Source organism: Puntigrus tetrazona, chromosome 3, assembly GCF_018831695.1.
Source record: "Puntigrus tetrazona isolate hp1 chromosome 3, ASM1883169v1, whole genome shotgun sequence".
Classification (NCBI taxonomy): Eukaryota; Metazoa; Chordata; class Actinopteri; order Cypriniformes; family Cyprinidae; genus Puntigrus; species Puntigrus tetrazona.
Genome location: NC_056701.1, coordinates 20,895,510 through 20,910,857, shown reverse-complemented (window position 1 = coordinate 20,910,857; position 15,348 = coordinate 20,895,510). Strand labels below are relative to the sequence as shown.

The 15,348-nt window shown below is 35.7% G+C and overlaps 1 protein-coding gene, 1 long non-coding RNA gene and 1 pseudogene across 2 annotated transcripts; all 3 read left to right on the top strand.

Moving 5' to 3' along the window:
• Window positions 1–2,172: 2,172 nt before the first annotated feature.
• On the top strand, window positions 2,173–3,725 carry LOC122337744 (migration and invasion enhancer 1-like). Its single transcript, XM_043233798.1, has 4 exons — window positions 2,173–2,302; window positions 3,275–3,372; window positions 3,466–3,542; window positions 3,639–3,725. Exons 1-4 carry the CDS (start codon window positions 2,274–2,276, stop codon window positions 3,720–3,722), a joined length of 288 nt encoding a protein of 95 aa, XP_043089733.1. The 5' UTR covers window positions 2,173–2,273; the 3' UTR covers window positions 3,723–3,725.
• A 1,514-nt stretch (window positions 3,726–5,239) lies between these two features.
• On the top strand, window positions 5,240–7,821 carry LOC122337777 (annotated as a pseudogene).
• A 4,735-nt stretch (window positions 7,822–12,556) lies between these two features.
• Window positions 12,557–14,227, top strand: LOC122337879. Its single transcript, XR_006249630.1, has 3 exons — window positions 12,557–12,592; window positions 14,016–14,081; window positions 14,203–14,227. It is a non-coding gene; the product is annotated as an uncharacterized LOC122337879 (long non-coding RNA).
• Window positions 14,228–15,348: the final 1,121 nt, after the last annotated feature.

Below are 15,348 nucleotides of genomic sequence, written 5' to 3'. Positions count from 1 at the left end.
CTTTCAGCATTTCTATAGACAGAAGTTAAGCAATTCACAGTATTTGGCCAAAATAAAAGATTAACCTTTGAAAGTGAAGAATTTATTAACTTGATTATTAGACCTATAATTGTCCACTATTCATTTTTATTTTATGGAAAATTGTAATTTACACCACAAATATGTTTGTATCTTTATTAGTTATATTATCTTAATAGTTTATTATCTTAATATACTAAATACGCTACTTAATATGCTGTACTTAATCAAAACAATCAAAATTAACCTAATAAAAAAGTTGGTAACACTTGTGGTGTCCTTATTACATATTCTACACATACTATTATAATAATAATAAACTATGCATAATTACATGCAAGTAAACCTAAGACAAACCTTTATCCCATCTCTAACCGTATAGTAAGTATAGTTAATATTATTAATTACTTAAATGTATAATTACACTGTAATAAAGAACCAAACATTCAATATTTTACATATAAGCATCTCATGTGACCAACTTTAGATGTCTACAAACACAACTGTGCTAGTAAATAACTGAAATGTAGTCTATGCATTTTACATCAGGCTTCAGCTGATAAAAAGGTTTTAAACACTTACTTTACAGTAAAAACAATGTCTGTCTGCTTATCATACTGCTATGGCCCTTCTAAGAGTAAATAAGATACAAAGATGTCCTTTTAACGGTAATGGCCTTTAGTTGTACCTAAAGATTGCATTTTTGCACTTTTTTTGAGAGTGTAGTCTTTATTTCTCATATTTGCAATAACATGTCTTGTTATTTGGACATGCATTTTGTAATTTTTTTATCAAACGCAGGAGAAAAATTAGAAGCTGGAAAAAAAAATAAAGCTCAAGATGACACATCTGTGCCTCTTCTCTCCCTCTTAAACTTTTCACTTGGCCTGTCAAAATCATTGCGGTGTGGTGTCAGTCGTGAGTCCTGTATGACATCATCATAATGAGCCCATAATGGTGTAATGCGGCTCCAAATCACCGTGTCTCATTTGAGACCCACCTGGCCCTTAATGACAAATGACACAGCGAATCAGTGCACTATTCTGTGGAAATGACTTCAGGAGTGAGTCACCGGTAGAAGCGAGCCGTGTTCAGTCTTAACAACAATCGAGCCCATTTTAACAAAAGCTTTAGCCTCTTTTTTCTTTCTCTCCTTCCACAGGCAGTGATGGAGAAAAGGATTGTTGCACATTTGAGAGCTCGTGCTATCATATATTCTCTTGATGTCTTTGTCCCATCAAGGACATTTTGGATGTCCTACATTATATTTTATGTGTTATAAACAGGGCAGTTGCTTAAATGAGTGTGCTGTACTGGAGTGTGCTACAATTTTAAGATGATCTCTTGCCTGAATTAAATTAATGAGACAAGAATAATTCTACAAAGGATAAATCTAGTAATTGGACAGTTCTAGACTTATAGAGGTTTAAAAATTGCTGTAACATAAAAGTCACAGTTTAAATCATAATTCATTGAAAGTAAATAATTTATCAATTTTATAATATCAGGTAGCACTTCATTTTACATTGACTTTGTTACAAGTTATATGCACTTACTACAGTTAGTAGTATCTGTAGTATATATATATATATATATATATATATATATATATATATATATATATATATATATATATATATATATATATATATATATACACACACTGTATATAAACTAACTGTACTACTGTAGTAAGTGCATATAAGCACATATAAAAAGTTAGATGCAACTACACAGTGCATAAAAAAATTCTTCACAGTGATGCCACAGAATAACAATTTTTTGTTCCAAAAAGAACCATTCAGTCAAAAAACCATCTCTTTCTTTGTAAACAGGCCGTTTTGTGTCACCATTGACTACCATGGTAAAAAAAAAAAAATCCTACTATGGGAGTCAATGGTGGCCCAAACAGCCTGGTTCCAAACTTCTTTGAAATATCTTTGTGTTCAGCAGAACAAAGAAATTCATACAGATTTGGAGCTACACAAGGGTGAGTAAATTATAGCACAATTTTCATTTTTTTGGTGAAATACTCCTTTAACTTTTATTTTTTCATATCCTACTGAAAAAATACATGGGCTCGCTTGCAGACGAATTTGGGATTAAATGGGTTAATAGCTGCTGCCATCGTGTGGCTTTTCAACGACAAGTTTACTCGTGAAAGTGTGTCCTCCAGCTGTTAGAGGGCGCTAGAGCTGTAGGTTCGTGTGAGCTCGGGGACACGCGGAAGCACGAGCACGCAGTGAAACGGCGAGATGGTCGTGCAAATAAAAGTTGAATACTGGTGAGTGATTTTACCATAGGCACGTCTGTAAATTGTCTATAATTCTATGTGATTTACAAACACCTTCTATTCAAGTGAAATGTTTTAACGAATATGGTCACGTTAGATTAAACGTCTCGCTCGGATTGCCTGCTTTGCTGTCTTTGTTATTAATATAATCCTATTCGTTCTCTCGTTTCCTTTATGTATTCATGAATAAATTTCATATAGTAGTTAATCATACATCAGGTTTTAATACGCTCTGGTCTCAAGAAGTCCTGGCATGACTCGTAAACGTGTTTGGTTTAAAGAACATGTATCTGGGGGATTTAAGATGATCCATCTTCTCTGGGATTTTAGCAGGAAGACTAATCCTAAACTGTATATCTCTCAGGAGAGGGGTTTCAGTCTATACATAGTAAAATATCCTGACTCCCAAGCAACCCAGAAACCACTAAATATATACATACACACACACACACACACACACACATATATATATATATATATATATATATATATATATATATATATATATATATGCCATATATTTTGAAATAAATAAATGAGTAAATAATCCTATGCCTTGTATATGTTTAGGGCTTTTTGCAAAGAGATATGACGCACATCTGATGAACTGTAAGGAAAGTTGTGTGCAATGGTATGAGCTAGATTACCATCTGCAGAAAGTGATCGCAGTGATAATTATGACTTTCAGACTCTATTAGAATGGAGTGTTTTACCCTCATAAAGGTTGCAATGTTCTAGATGGAAGGCCCTTTCTATCATAGAATGAAAAAAATAATAATAATGAATTAAAAAAAATAACTACGACTGTTATCTTATAACTAATTCCTGTGGCAGAAACAAGCTTCCATAGTTCTAGTCTTTCAGGTTTATTGTCAGACATAAACTAGTACACTAGTAACCACCCGTTGCGTGTTTGCCTGGATGCGAAGGTTTGTTTGTCTTACGTTCAGTGTTGTGTTTCAGTGGCGGATGAGGGTACGAGCCCCGCTTTCAGGAGCTCAAGCATGTCGTCACTGCTGAGTTCACTGATGCGGACGTGAGTGGCTTCGTCGGCCGCCAAGGTACCTCGCACATTTATGGCCACGCAGTGATTTACATGTTATGCAAAAATATGAATGTGAGCAAACATCAGCTCTTCTGTTTCTCTTTTCCAGGGAGCTTTGAGATCGAGATCAATGGACAGCTGATTTTCTCAAAGCTGGAAACCAGTGGCTTTCCTTATGAGGATGATGAGTAAACGTCTTGGCGCTTGTCTTATTGTCACCTATAAAAGGTTAGCGAATTTTTCACATGTATGTGTGCGTCTCTCTTTTATCCCATTCACAAGATTATGGAGGCCATCCAAAGAGCCTACGATGGCCAGCCGGTGGAGAAGATCACCAAGAGCCAGCCTCCTTGTGTCATCCTCTAAAGCGCCATCACTTGACCTTCACTTTTGGCTCTGAAAATGTCTAGTTTGTCAAGAACGGCTCTGTTAAAATAGCTTTAACATCTAGGGAAAGTGTATTGATGTAGGATCTTAAACGCCCCTCTTCTTCACTCCTCTGGTCTGGTTGCTGGACGTATATGATTACTGTAACTCTAAAGTGAGCAGTTGCGGTATGAGGCCTGCAGTCCATACATCCTTTAAGCTGGAGGAGAAAGATGAGGGGTTGTTGAGGAGGAAGCCAATGCAAGGGTTAATGTCTTGTTTTTTGTTGTTGTTGAAGCCACATTGCCAATAGGGTCATTGTTCGTCTGCAATTATTTGGGGGTGTTTAAAGAGAATATACTGATGTACTAAAGTGGTCGCTGTAAGAAGGGAATGCCTAAAGCTCAGGTCATTATGTTTGGGTGTCTGAGTAGATAAATTGTCATTTAACAAGTGTCCCTTCAGGTTCACCATCCCATATCGGCATGAAGAGATCTCAAATTAAGGAATTTAATATTGTTGGGTACTTGAAATGCTTGTTTGAAGTACTCTAGGCTGCATTCTAGACCAACTTTGCTTGGTGTCAAAGCTCAGGTGTATTGCCTCTTGCAAGCATTTTGCTTAGTAATTTTTATTATTAGTGTTGTAGTGCAATTTCTTCATTGGTAAATCAAACCAAATAGCTGGTTTGAGGGCATTTATATGACTTGCAGACACTGCCGCATGATTCGTTATTCGGTGTGTGTTTTTATAAACATTACATCACTCATATACGATTAATAAAATAATCTGGTTTTGTCCTGCAATTGTGTTTGATCCCTTGTTGTCTGATTGTGCCTGTACTTTGCTTTTTACATAATGTTTATTATGTTATGCTGCATGTGCTCTGCATTCATCTGTATTCTGTTAATGTGTCACAGACAGAACTGTTTGGTATAGAAGTAGACGTAATATAGGGAAACAGGAAATTACGCTCAACTTGTAGTCTTTCTCTGTCTTTTTAATTAAGGCCGTAGATCAGCCCTAATTTAATATAGTACAGTGGGATTGAAGTTTCATCGTGTGGATGTGAGGACAGTGATGTTTAGCTGCTTATCTTGGTCCAATTAATAATTGATAAATCATAATTTTGACATGAAATAAAATTCATGGACTGTTCAATGTGAATTTGGGTGTGATTTTATGTTCAGCGTGTTATGTGTCACAGTAAGCTTTTTGTCCCAGTATTGGTATAATATTGGTAATGCATATTAAAATATGTAAAATTATTACACACTTTTTACATCCAGTGCTACATGCTGCTGCTAGCTTTAACCTGGTTTACTGCATTCATTAATTGCACAGATATATTTTCACTGTAAAGCTGCTTTGGCACGATCTGTATTGTTAAAATCGCTATAAAGGTGGCTAACACTTCATGCAGCTGTTGGCTATTTTGACACAACGGTGAACTGTTAAAGGGCTCATAGTCTGAGACGAGCAGTTACTGTCCTTTGGAAACTCTAGGCGTGTCAGACAGGTGGAGGTGAGCAGGGTGTAGCCTTTCTGACGCAGCAGGTGTCTCGGTGGATGTGTTGTTTTCTGTCTCCTCGAACAACCAGGTAACCATTACAGGTCACACCCAAAGTCAGGAATCATGGCGCAGAAGATAAAGGTCGAATACTGGTAAGTTCTTTTCCTTTTTATTTTTTTTAACTTGGTCTGTCTTTAAATTAGCCTGCTGTTGTTTCTCGTCGTAAATTCTTTCAGTGCGAATACATTTATGAGTGATGTTTGTTTTTTTTAAATAAGTAAAATAAAACCTAGGGAGCTGCATGTGACCTATTTGGTTATCGAGCACACAATTCGAAAGAGCTGTGCTGCCCATATATTATGTGTATTTACACGGCATACTCTGAACGAGTCTCTTACGGCGAATCGGTTCTTTTGAACAGTTCTTTCAAAAAGCCGGTTCAAACAGCGATGTTGCGATTGATTTTTATTTTACCATATCGTGTGTTCCTGACACAATAGCCTCGTAAATTTACATCCTCTGAGTAAACTCGTATGTAGTCATATATTAGTCATGGTGTTTATTGTGTGCTAATTCCAATCAGAAGTGAGCATGCTTGTGCCCTGCTTCTCTTCTGAAGGGCAGAGCCCTTGAACTGTGTTCTTTTAAAGGTGTATGGTATCTCGTAAAAGCGTTTGGAACACTGTGAAGGGAAGGGAGCGACGTTACCTTGCTAAACAGTTGGACATAAATATCCTCATTATTATTTTTTTATTAATAATATTTTATTTAAATATTGTCTCACTTTGTCTTATGTGCGATCTTTTCAAACTAAGCATGTTTAAACTCGCTTGCACTGCCGTCTTAAATCATATTTCATATCGCTGACAGGAATCAGTTGTTGACTCAAGAACCGCGAGGAACATTAAATGAAGTATTCAAATTTTGTAAACCGGTTTAACCAATTCGATTTTAGAAAAGGACCCAAAAGTACACCTTGTTCCTGAATGGGACATCGCGCGAGGTGGAAAAACCGGTTTAAGCCGTTTTGTACGGCACCTTCTGAAAAAAGGCTAGTTATGTATGCAGAAATGACAGCGTATTTCACACTGAAGTAACCGGTCTTCTATGACCCACCAGCGGCGGATGAGGCTACGAGCCTCGCTTCCAGGAGCTGAAGCGGGGAATCTGCGCCAAGTTTCCGGATGCCGAGGTGTCAGGCTTCGTGGGCCGAAGAGGTTGAGTACACCGTGTCCTTCCTCGTGTAGATACAATATTATCTGCATAAAACTGCATAAATACTTTACATAATTTCATGAACCTTTCTCTTCCCTGTAGGAAGTTTTGAAGTACAGATCAATGAACATCTGGTCTTCTCAAAATTAGAAACAGGAGGTTTCTTATGAAGAGGATGTAAGTATGAAATATTGTGTGTGTGTGTGCTAGTTTATATTCTGTGGATAAATAGCCTACTTTGTAAAGAATATAGCCTCTCTCTCTCTCTCTCTCTCTCTCTCTCTCTCTCTCTCTCTCTCTCTATATATATATATATATATATATATATATATATATATATATATATATATATATATATATATAACTTCTTGTGTCATCCTGGGTTAAATAGCTTAGCCTAGGATCAAGAATAAGTTTTAAAGCCAACACTTTTGAATTTTGCTTGATACACAACCTATAAATGCGGATCATGCTTTGTCACGTAATGTAAGTTTGGTTCTGTAAGACAGTGATTTAAAAAATTATAAATGGAATTATGAGACTAGTGCCAAAAATCTGATATTTAATAATAGTAGATTTCAGCTCTGCACATTCACTTAATAACTTTATAACTGTGGTGCAATCTGGGATGTTGTTTAAACTGTGTTAAATATTTTCTTATTTGATGAACACTGCTTTTGTCTGAAAATCTATAGTTTGGTTCAATTTTGCATAAATTCAAGCATCTAATCAAAGTCTTTAGAAATAATTAAGATATTAAAGGGATCTTTTAATATAAGGAAAAACAAATCCAGTCAGGTCTGTCTAAAATGGCACCTAGTAGTGTTGTGTGTTGTTTACTTATTTAAATGTTTTTTTTTATTTGTCTAATCTCTAGATCATGGAGGCCATTGTTAAAGCTAAGGATGGAAAGCCTGAAAAGATCACCAGAAACCGTAAAGAGTGCATCATCCTCTAAAGCCTTGACCTCTGATGGCCATCACCATCTCCTCTGTCCGATGCTCACAAGCACATTAATACTCCGTCGCAGGAAATGGTTTCATTGTTTTTAAAGCTCTTCACTCTTTCCTTTATCACTTTAGGTTTTTTGGACGTAAATGATTGCCATAGCTCAAAGTTCAAAAGTTATGGTATGAAGCTTTAGTCCAGAAAACTCTGAACCCGAAATAGTGTAATAAAGAAGATAGTGAAGAACAGAGTGCTTTTTTTAAGTTTTATTTCAGTTTTCCTGAAGGAATAATCGGTGTATTCAAGAGATAGCCTAGTTTCACCTTTTAGATACCTAAAACTTACATTTATTGAATAGGATTTCAAAGATAAAGCTGTAGAATGGTTTTAAGTGGGGACAAAAATACAAAAATAATTAGAAGGTAGGTAAGTGGTTAATTTACTTAATTTGGAAAAAAATTTCTTAGAGTACTGAAACTGATTTAACTAGCTTGAATATAACTAATAATTGTGGTCCATGTATTGTAAAAAAATCTATCAATAAATAGTTCTGAAAAATATTTGCAGATTGTTTTGATATGTTGTCGCACATGCCTACCTGACATTTAACTGTTGTGAAGTCTGTCAGCCTTGTGCTAGTAAGCTTATAATCCATTTCATAGCTCTTTGAGAGTCATGAAACATGTTAGATGCAGCTTTGAATTGTTTTGTAGAAATGATTCAGGTTGTAAACGTTCCTGGCAGCAGTAGAGGGCGTTTCTCTCTGCTGCTGCGTTCTTTCAGTATATTTTCTATTATCTCAGTTTACACTTGACGCATTAACAGAATCCAGGCGAAACTGTTTAAAGCGAGCCATCTATAATAAAGAAGATTTCTGAACTAATTGCAAGTAACAATGATATTTATTACCAGCAATCAGTGGCGTGTCAGAGGAGACAGAATAGTGTACTATAAATACTGTGCAATAAACATTAAAATAAGTCAATATAGTGAGTCAATATAATTGTAAGACAAAACGCAGCTAGGACACCAACATTGTACCAAAGTGTTGATGTACATGTACTAATGGTGCGTACATGCTTATTAAGGTCAAGGTAATATGAGGAAAATTCAGTTAGGAGTTTCCAACAGTGCACTGTAATTTTCAAAATGAAAATTGTGTGAACGCCCTTAAAGCAGCGGGTGATAGTTTGTGTGTATGGTTATCACAGAAGAGTCGAGCTGCTGTGTTTTATCATAAAACGCCAGAGACTGGAGGAGGGACACACCTACACATACACACTGTGTGCTGTACAATGTTATATGCGCTGTATATCATACAAACATGCGTAAGGCACGCTGGTTTTATTGTGAAGATTAAAGAGCAAGAACACTATAAATAATAGCAGTAAAAAAAAAAAAAAACTGACAACGAAAAACTCCTAATTGCAGAATTTGATTGATTATAATCATTTCAATAATGTCACACATATGCATTAATTTCCTAATCCAAAATTAAAATCTTGAGTATGTGAATGTCAAACAGTTGGTCAGTCTGAGCAGTTTTAAGGTCATTGATTCAGTGTGACTCAAACCATTGATTTTGTTGTCAAACGATTAATCACAATTAATCGTGATCTAAAATAAATGTATTTCTTTACATAATATATGCATATATATTGTGTATATTTATTATATATTTTTTATTGTTTTAAATCAATAAAATAGGTAAAACCTAGGCTAGTAGCAAATTTAAAAACATTTTAATTACAACTAATTAGTATTTGGGGTTAAAGTAATTAATCTTTTAACGTGCTATAAATGGATTTTTGTTACAAATATGCTTGATAAAATTGTTACACTGAATGACATAATATATAATATATATATATATATATATATATATATATATATATATATATATATACATACACACACACACACATAAATTCAAAAGTTTTATTTTGGATTAGATTAACTGTTTGACAGCTCTACTTGGGGCAATATACTGCCGTAGGGGCCATCTTACCCCCTATTTTGTGTTGTAACAACTTAATTCTCAGATGTTTTTATTTATTTCCTATAGTACAGTTTTTCACCCCATACCTGTAGCCTAGGCTGCCAAAATAACCAAGTGTAATCGAATCTAATCAAATTTCAGATTTCATGATGCATTGCAGTGGAAACTGGAAACTGTAATCAAATTGAATAATTAGAGTAAGAAAAAATAATTGTCAGGGTAAATACAGACTTGTGTCTAACACGCTATTTGTAACGTGACTGTGCCAGACCTCTAACGTCATTTGCTTCCAGTTATTTAAGCTACAAAAAACATTCCAGAAGAAAGCTGCTTGATTCTGCTCATTTTGGTATTTGTTCTATCATTTCTATCATTTTAGTAAATACACATACATCGTAGTATGTGTAAACGCATGCATTTTTTGGTATAGTATTAAACTACAAGTGGCAAAGTCCCGCTTCAGCATTTACACACACTATATAAAGCAAACTTCCTCAGCCTGTCTCAGTAATCACGCTTCAGTTATTGTTCACGGGTCATGTGATGCTCCTCTCTGAGATGAAGTTATTCCATCCTTTAATAGGTCTCATAATTGCAGGACTGAGCATTAATTACTCTTTTAGTCCTGAAAGGTCTCTAGCCACGTGAATGCTGACATCATAAATGTGTTGTCAGTGGACTGTAATCATTGCCTGATGTCCCCAGTGAGAATGTGCTCTAATGCACCTGGTATAAAGGTGTGTATTCTCCCTCGTGGACTTTAACAATGTAGATATTATTTTAAATGAACAATTAGCTAAATTATAAGTTGACTATATATTATTAGAATTCGCTGTATCTTGGAATAAGTGCTGTTTACCTCTTTCCTTTGATTTGGCATTGTGTTTTTCTCGGTTTTCAGTTCTCAGTCAAGACAGCAGCGTAATAATTTGCTGGGGACAGACTTGTCTCAATCCTGCTCCCGAAGGCCAGCTTTCTGCAGGGTTTTGCAGCAACCTGCCTGAAAGTTTCTGGTAATCATGCAGACCTTTATTAGACGGTTCAGATGTGTTTAATTGGGGTTGGAGCTAAACTCTGCAGGAAGGTGGCTCTCCAGGAGCAGGATCAGCTTGTCTAAGAGCAAGGAGCACATTAGGAATAATACAAGAGGATGACAGAAGAGCTCTGTTTTCTGAATCCGTGTCACTTGGGATCAAGTCTAAATGGCAGCCCAAGACCCTTGACCACACAACCCCCATCTCCATGTTTCAGGTAATGCATCACATCTGGTTTATTTTTTCACTGTAAATTGTTATTGCTCATCTGCTTCTCATGTGTGTGGAAAGATAAAATTGTGTGCTTATGTCTGAAAGCTTGTGTAAATTTGAGCACGTTCATCATGTTTTATATGCTGATTATGTGTTGACGCCAGGTTACTGCTTCTTTCAAAAAGTCATTTTCACCCCAAACCTAATGTATCGTGGCCAAAACTGCTGTAAAAATAATGTTTTTCCTAATTCAATATTAAATAATTAAATATGTGGCAAGATTATTTCAACTCTCTCCTTCCATTCAGATTAAAAATGTTATCTATTCTATTTTTTTATGTCAATTTTGGTACTTTCTATGATAAATCAAGCAGTGTAACTGAGAAAATTTCATCCAAGGTTAATATTTTTTGTACTTTTTTGCAAGGGAAAAACTGTATAAATAGTATGAAGCAAATCACAGATTTCTTTTCCTGAAATATTGATAAGGCAAATGTAAGCGCAAAGACATGTAAGCAAAACATAATCTGTTTGGACTGTGTGACCAAAAGCGATGCACTCACTTCTGTGAAGTCAGAGAGATTAAACCATTACTGTTAAATTGGAAAATGTCACAAAATAACTGGCTTTGAAAAGAAAGTGAGGGATAGAGATGATGCACTTTTGGAAAAATTGTAAATTGTATTAGAACGCAACCGAGAAGGTTGACGCTGATGAAAAGTTAATCAGCAAGTGGCACACCTTTAGATTATTGATTTGTTTGGTTTATTTCCAGGACTTGAACGAGCTCTCATTGGCTCAAGGGACAGCAGTGTTTCCGTGACTCAGGCGGAAAAAGGTGACACATCAAACTGATGTGAGGGTCGTGGAGGGGGAAACCCTTAAAGCACCCCCTCCAACCACCTTTACAGGGGTGTCCACCAATAACCATCAAGAAGGGAATCCTTAAACCTCTATGCAGCTTGACGTCAGGAGGCAAGATGCTGTTTTACTGATTAGTTTACCCTGCTTATGATGAGCTCCCCAACAAAAGTATACCTTAAAGGAATAGTTCACCCAAAAATGATAGTTCTTTCATCATTTACTCTCCTGGAGTAGTTCCAAACCCATATGAATTTCTTTGCAGGAAAGGAAGATATTTTTAAGAAAGATTGTAGCAGGCTGTTTTGGGTCACCATTGACCCCATTGTGTTTTTGTTCCCTACTATGAAGTCAACGGTGACCCAAAACAGCCCCTCTGTTACAAAACTTTCTTCAAAATATATTCCTTTGTGTTCGCAAAACAGATATTCCTACAGGTTTGGAACTACTCCAGAGGAAGTAAATGATCATTTTTGGGTGAATCTTACATTATTCTTTATTCTCTCTCTCTCTCTCTCTCTCTCTCTCTCTCTCTCTCTCTCTCACAGTGTCATACTTTGTTTTTATCCAGTTTAACTGTTTTCTGGGAGTGGCATAAATGATGGAATGTTTTTATATTTAATATAAATGTGATTTTTTCTGATACCTGAGGAACTAGCATTAAAGTGCACAATTCATATGCCTTTTGAATCACTTTAATGAGGATGCAGAGTGAACTAGGCCAGTTAACTGAGTCTCAGGGCCCTCAAACTCTGTGCCTCTTACTATGTTCAGTCTTGGACCGGCTTGAAGGAGACTGTTTTTGGGAGTGGTTTTAGGGTTGGGGTATTCCTGCTGTAAGGTGGCCCCATTGATAAGACTATTTCTCTGATTATGGGGGTCTTATCACTCCCTCCCACCACTGAGTGCTCTACGCATGCCGACGCTGGGTTGCTGCAAGACTACGTGACTTTACGTCTTTCTCTTTTTTTCCATTACCTCCATCTCCACCCATGCCTTTGAATCGACCGAGGTCAGTCTTGAGTTGGGCGCTCACAGTGTAGACGCGACACCAGCACAGAGACCCGCCAGGACCACCTGGGCTCAGGTAAGGGCGTGCTGCGCTCTGTTGAACCGTCAACCAAGTGTTTATGACAAGATCTGAGTGGATGAAAATGAAAACAGTAGGTTAAATTGAGAGGGTGGTCACTAGCACAGGGGGTACACCTGCTAAAGGTGCACTGGAAATGTATTTCAAAGTAGAAATAGAACGAAGACTATATGAGTCTGTTTTAGAAGGAAATTCTACTTCAGTTGTTAAAAATGGAATGTTTAATTTAGTTTGTTTCTTTGTAACTGCTTGTCAAATATACTAGCAATTCCTGAGTTTTAATTGTTTCTACATCAATTTAGTATTTTTAGTATACATATCTCACTGTTATTTGCAGTGCAGCAGTAATTTATCAGTCATTTTGGACTGCTGGAAAATATATGTTATATCATATATATTATGTCTTGTATTTAAAAAAAGCAAAAAGAGCTGAGACTGTGAGACTCATGTAAAGGAGTCAACATGCTTGTTTTATAGTAAAAAAATTAATTCAAAATTGTAATTATAAAATTTGCCATTCATTTTACGATTGCATTTGTCTTTCTTTTTAAATTGGTAAAGTGTGATGTGTTTTGTTTATTGAAAATTTGGACATTGTGTGTATGAAAGGTCACATGATTAGTTGCAACATTTTTAGAAAGCGGTGTCCTTCTCACCACTAGATTCATCTTTTCTCACAGTTTTTAATCCCAACTAATGTGGAATTGAATTAACTTCAACACACTTGAAATAATAATTATAATATAAATATAAATATAATATGAATTATAATAATTTTCTAGTGAACGTTGATACGATTTTTTTGTCTTAGTGAAGAATATATTTGTGTTTACCATCTTTGTTGTTCTGTTGAAGTAGTAAAGAGAGTTTTGAAGTGCCAAGACTTCATCTAACTGCTCTGATGTGTTTCTATCTGCCTCTGTCCATGAGGGACAGAAGAGCCCTTATCGTTCGATAGAAGTCCAGGCTTCAGATAATTGTCTGTTTGTGGCTCTCACACACCCTTGTGTTTGTACAGGGTGAGCCTCTGAAAAACACAAAAACTGTGATCTGATCCTCAGCGCTTGTCAACAGAGGCCTCGCTTTTTTACTAAATGAAGTAGTCAAAGACATGCAGAACATTAGGAACTGTATATATTTTCATAATTCGTATTTATATATGCTATTGCAAACAGTGTAAATATTCTATGCAAATAGTTTTGAAGTAAAATTTACTGGGTAAAACTAATCAATCATACACTATATTGTCTATATATATATATATATATATATATATATATATATATATATATATATGTGTGTTGTCTGTATAGTAAGACTTTAATAAATGGGAGTATATGAATAAATGATAACCACAGCCTGTAGCTGGTGTGCAGCTCTTATAGTCTGACTGTGTTATTTTGTTTCTGTGTGAATGAAGGTTATGTGTGAGTTCTGGGACAGAGAGAAGACAGTCTCGATGATGGAAGCAGTATCATTTGAAGGGGTGAGGAGAGCGTCTCATAGCACATGGAGTAGTTGCTGAAGCTCATGCAAGTTGCTTTATTGGCATGACATTTGTGTTATAGTATGGATAGATATCACTCTCTCTCTCTCTCTGTCTATAGGACAACGACATGTCCTATGAGAACAACAGTGAGTCACCTCTACCATCTCCATTCCCACTGTGAGTATCACACATGTAACACACTGATAGAATTGCCAATAAAGTTGCATCTGCTTCACTGCATTTCTCAGTCACAGCTTAAGATTCCTGGCCTAGTCAGGTTATATCAACTAAAAGAAAAATATATTAGAAGAATGCACAAAAAAATGAAGCCTGTTTTAGGACCGTGATATAAAATAATTATGATGATTAATATCCCCAAACTGTCATTACCATGGTGCATCTAGACATTCAGGGTGACGTGTAACTTTCATAATATCAAGTTTATAATATAATGTAATGTAAGTTTATTAGTAGCTGTATGTAGTTGTATATTTTTGCAATTTTTTGCAACCTTCTTTTAGGAATTTCATACCCATTGACCAAACTTACATGCTTCCAGAACAGACGTTTGGGGGCAGCATTTACTTTATTACCACAGCATGGTTTTGAAAACTGGTGAAATAAGCATACTGTTTCAAATAAGCATGAATTAAACTAAGTGAAATACAATACAAATGCAATTTAAATGTTTTCAATTTACAACAATAAGAATAGGATTTTACAAATTATTGAGGTATTGACAAAATACCCATGCAGTGCAAAAAAGAAAGAAAGAAATGATCTGATTTTGGTGGGGAGCAGGGTATATGCATCATACTTTATATATAATTGTATATAATTTAAACTATATATATATATATATATATATATATATATATATATATATATATATATATATATACATATATATATATAATTGCACAGGCTATACTTTTATTAAATTGTCTTATCAGACAGAGGTATTATCCAATAACCTCAAAACATTATATTAATTACGCACATCTCTAGCTCTTCTACCTAAAGCCTTTCTCATTTGAAATAAATAAATAAATCAGTAAAATAGAAGATTACTGCACACTTTCACAGTAGCTACGAGGTAATAAAGGCAGTGAAGTTAGAAAACGCTGTGCCCTTGTGGCCCGACCAGTGACAGTGCGAGGGCTGGACAGAGTGAGGTTTATGCTTCTTGTGTCAGGGATGGCTTGAGTCAAGCTTTGTAAGAGGATGAGTTCAGTCTGCCCTATGGTGCATAAGATATGGTGAG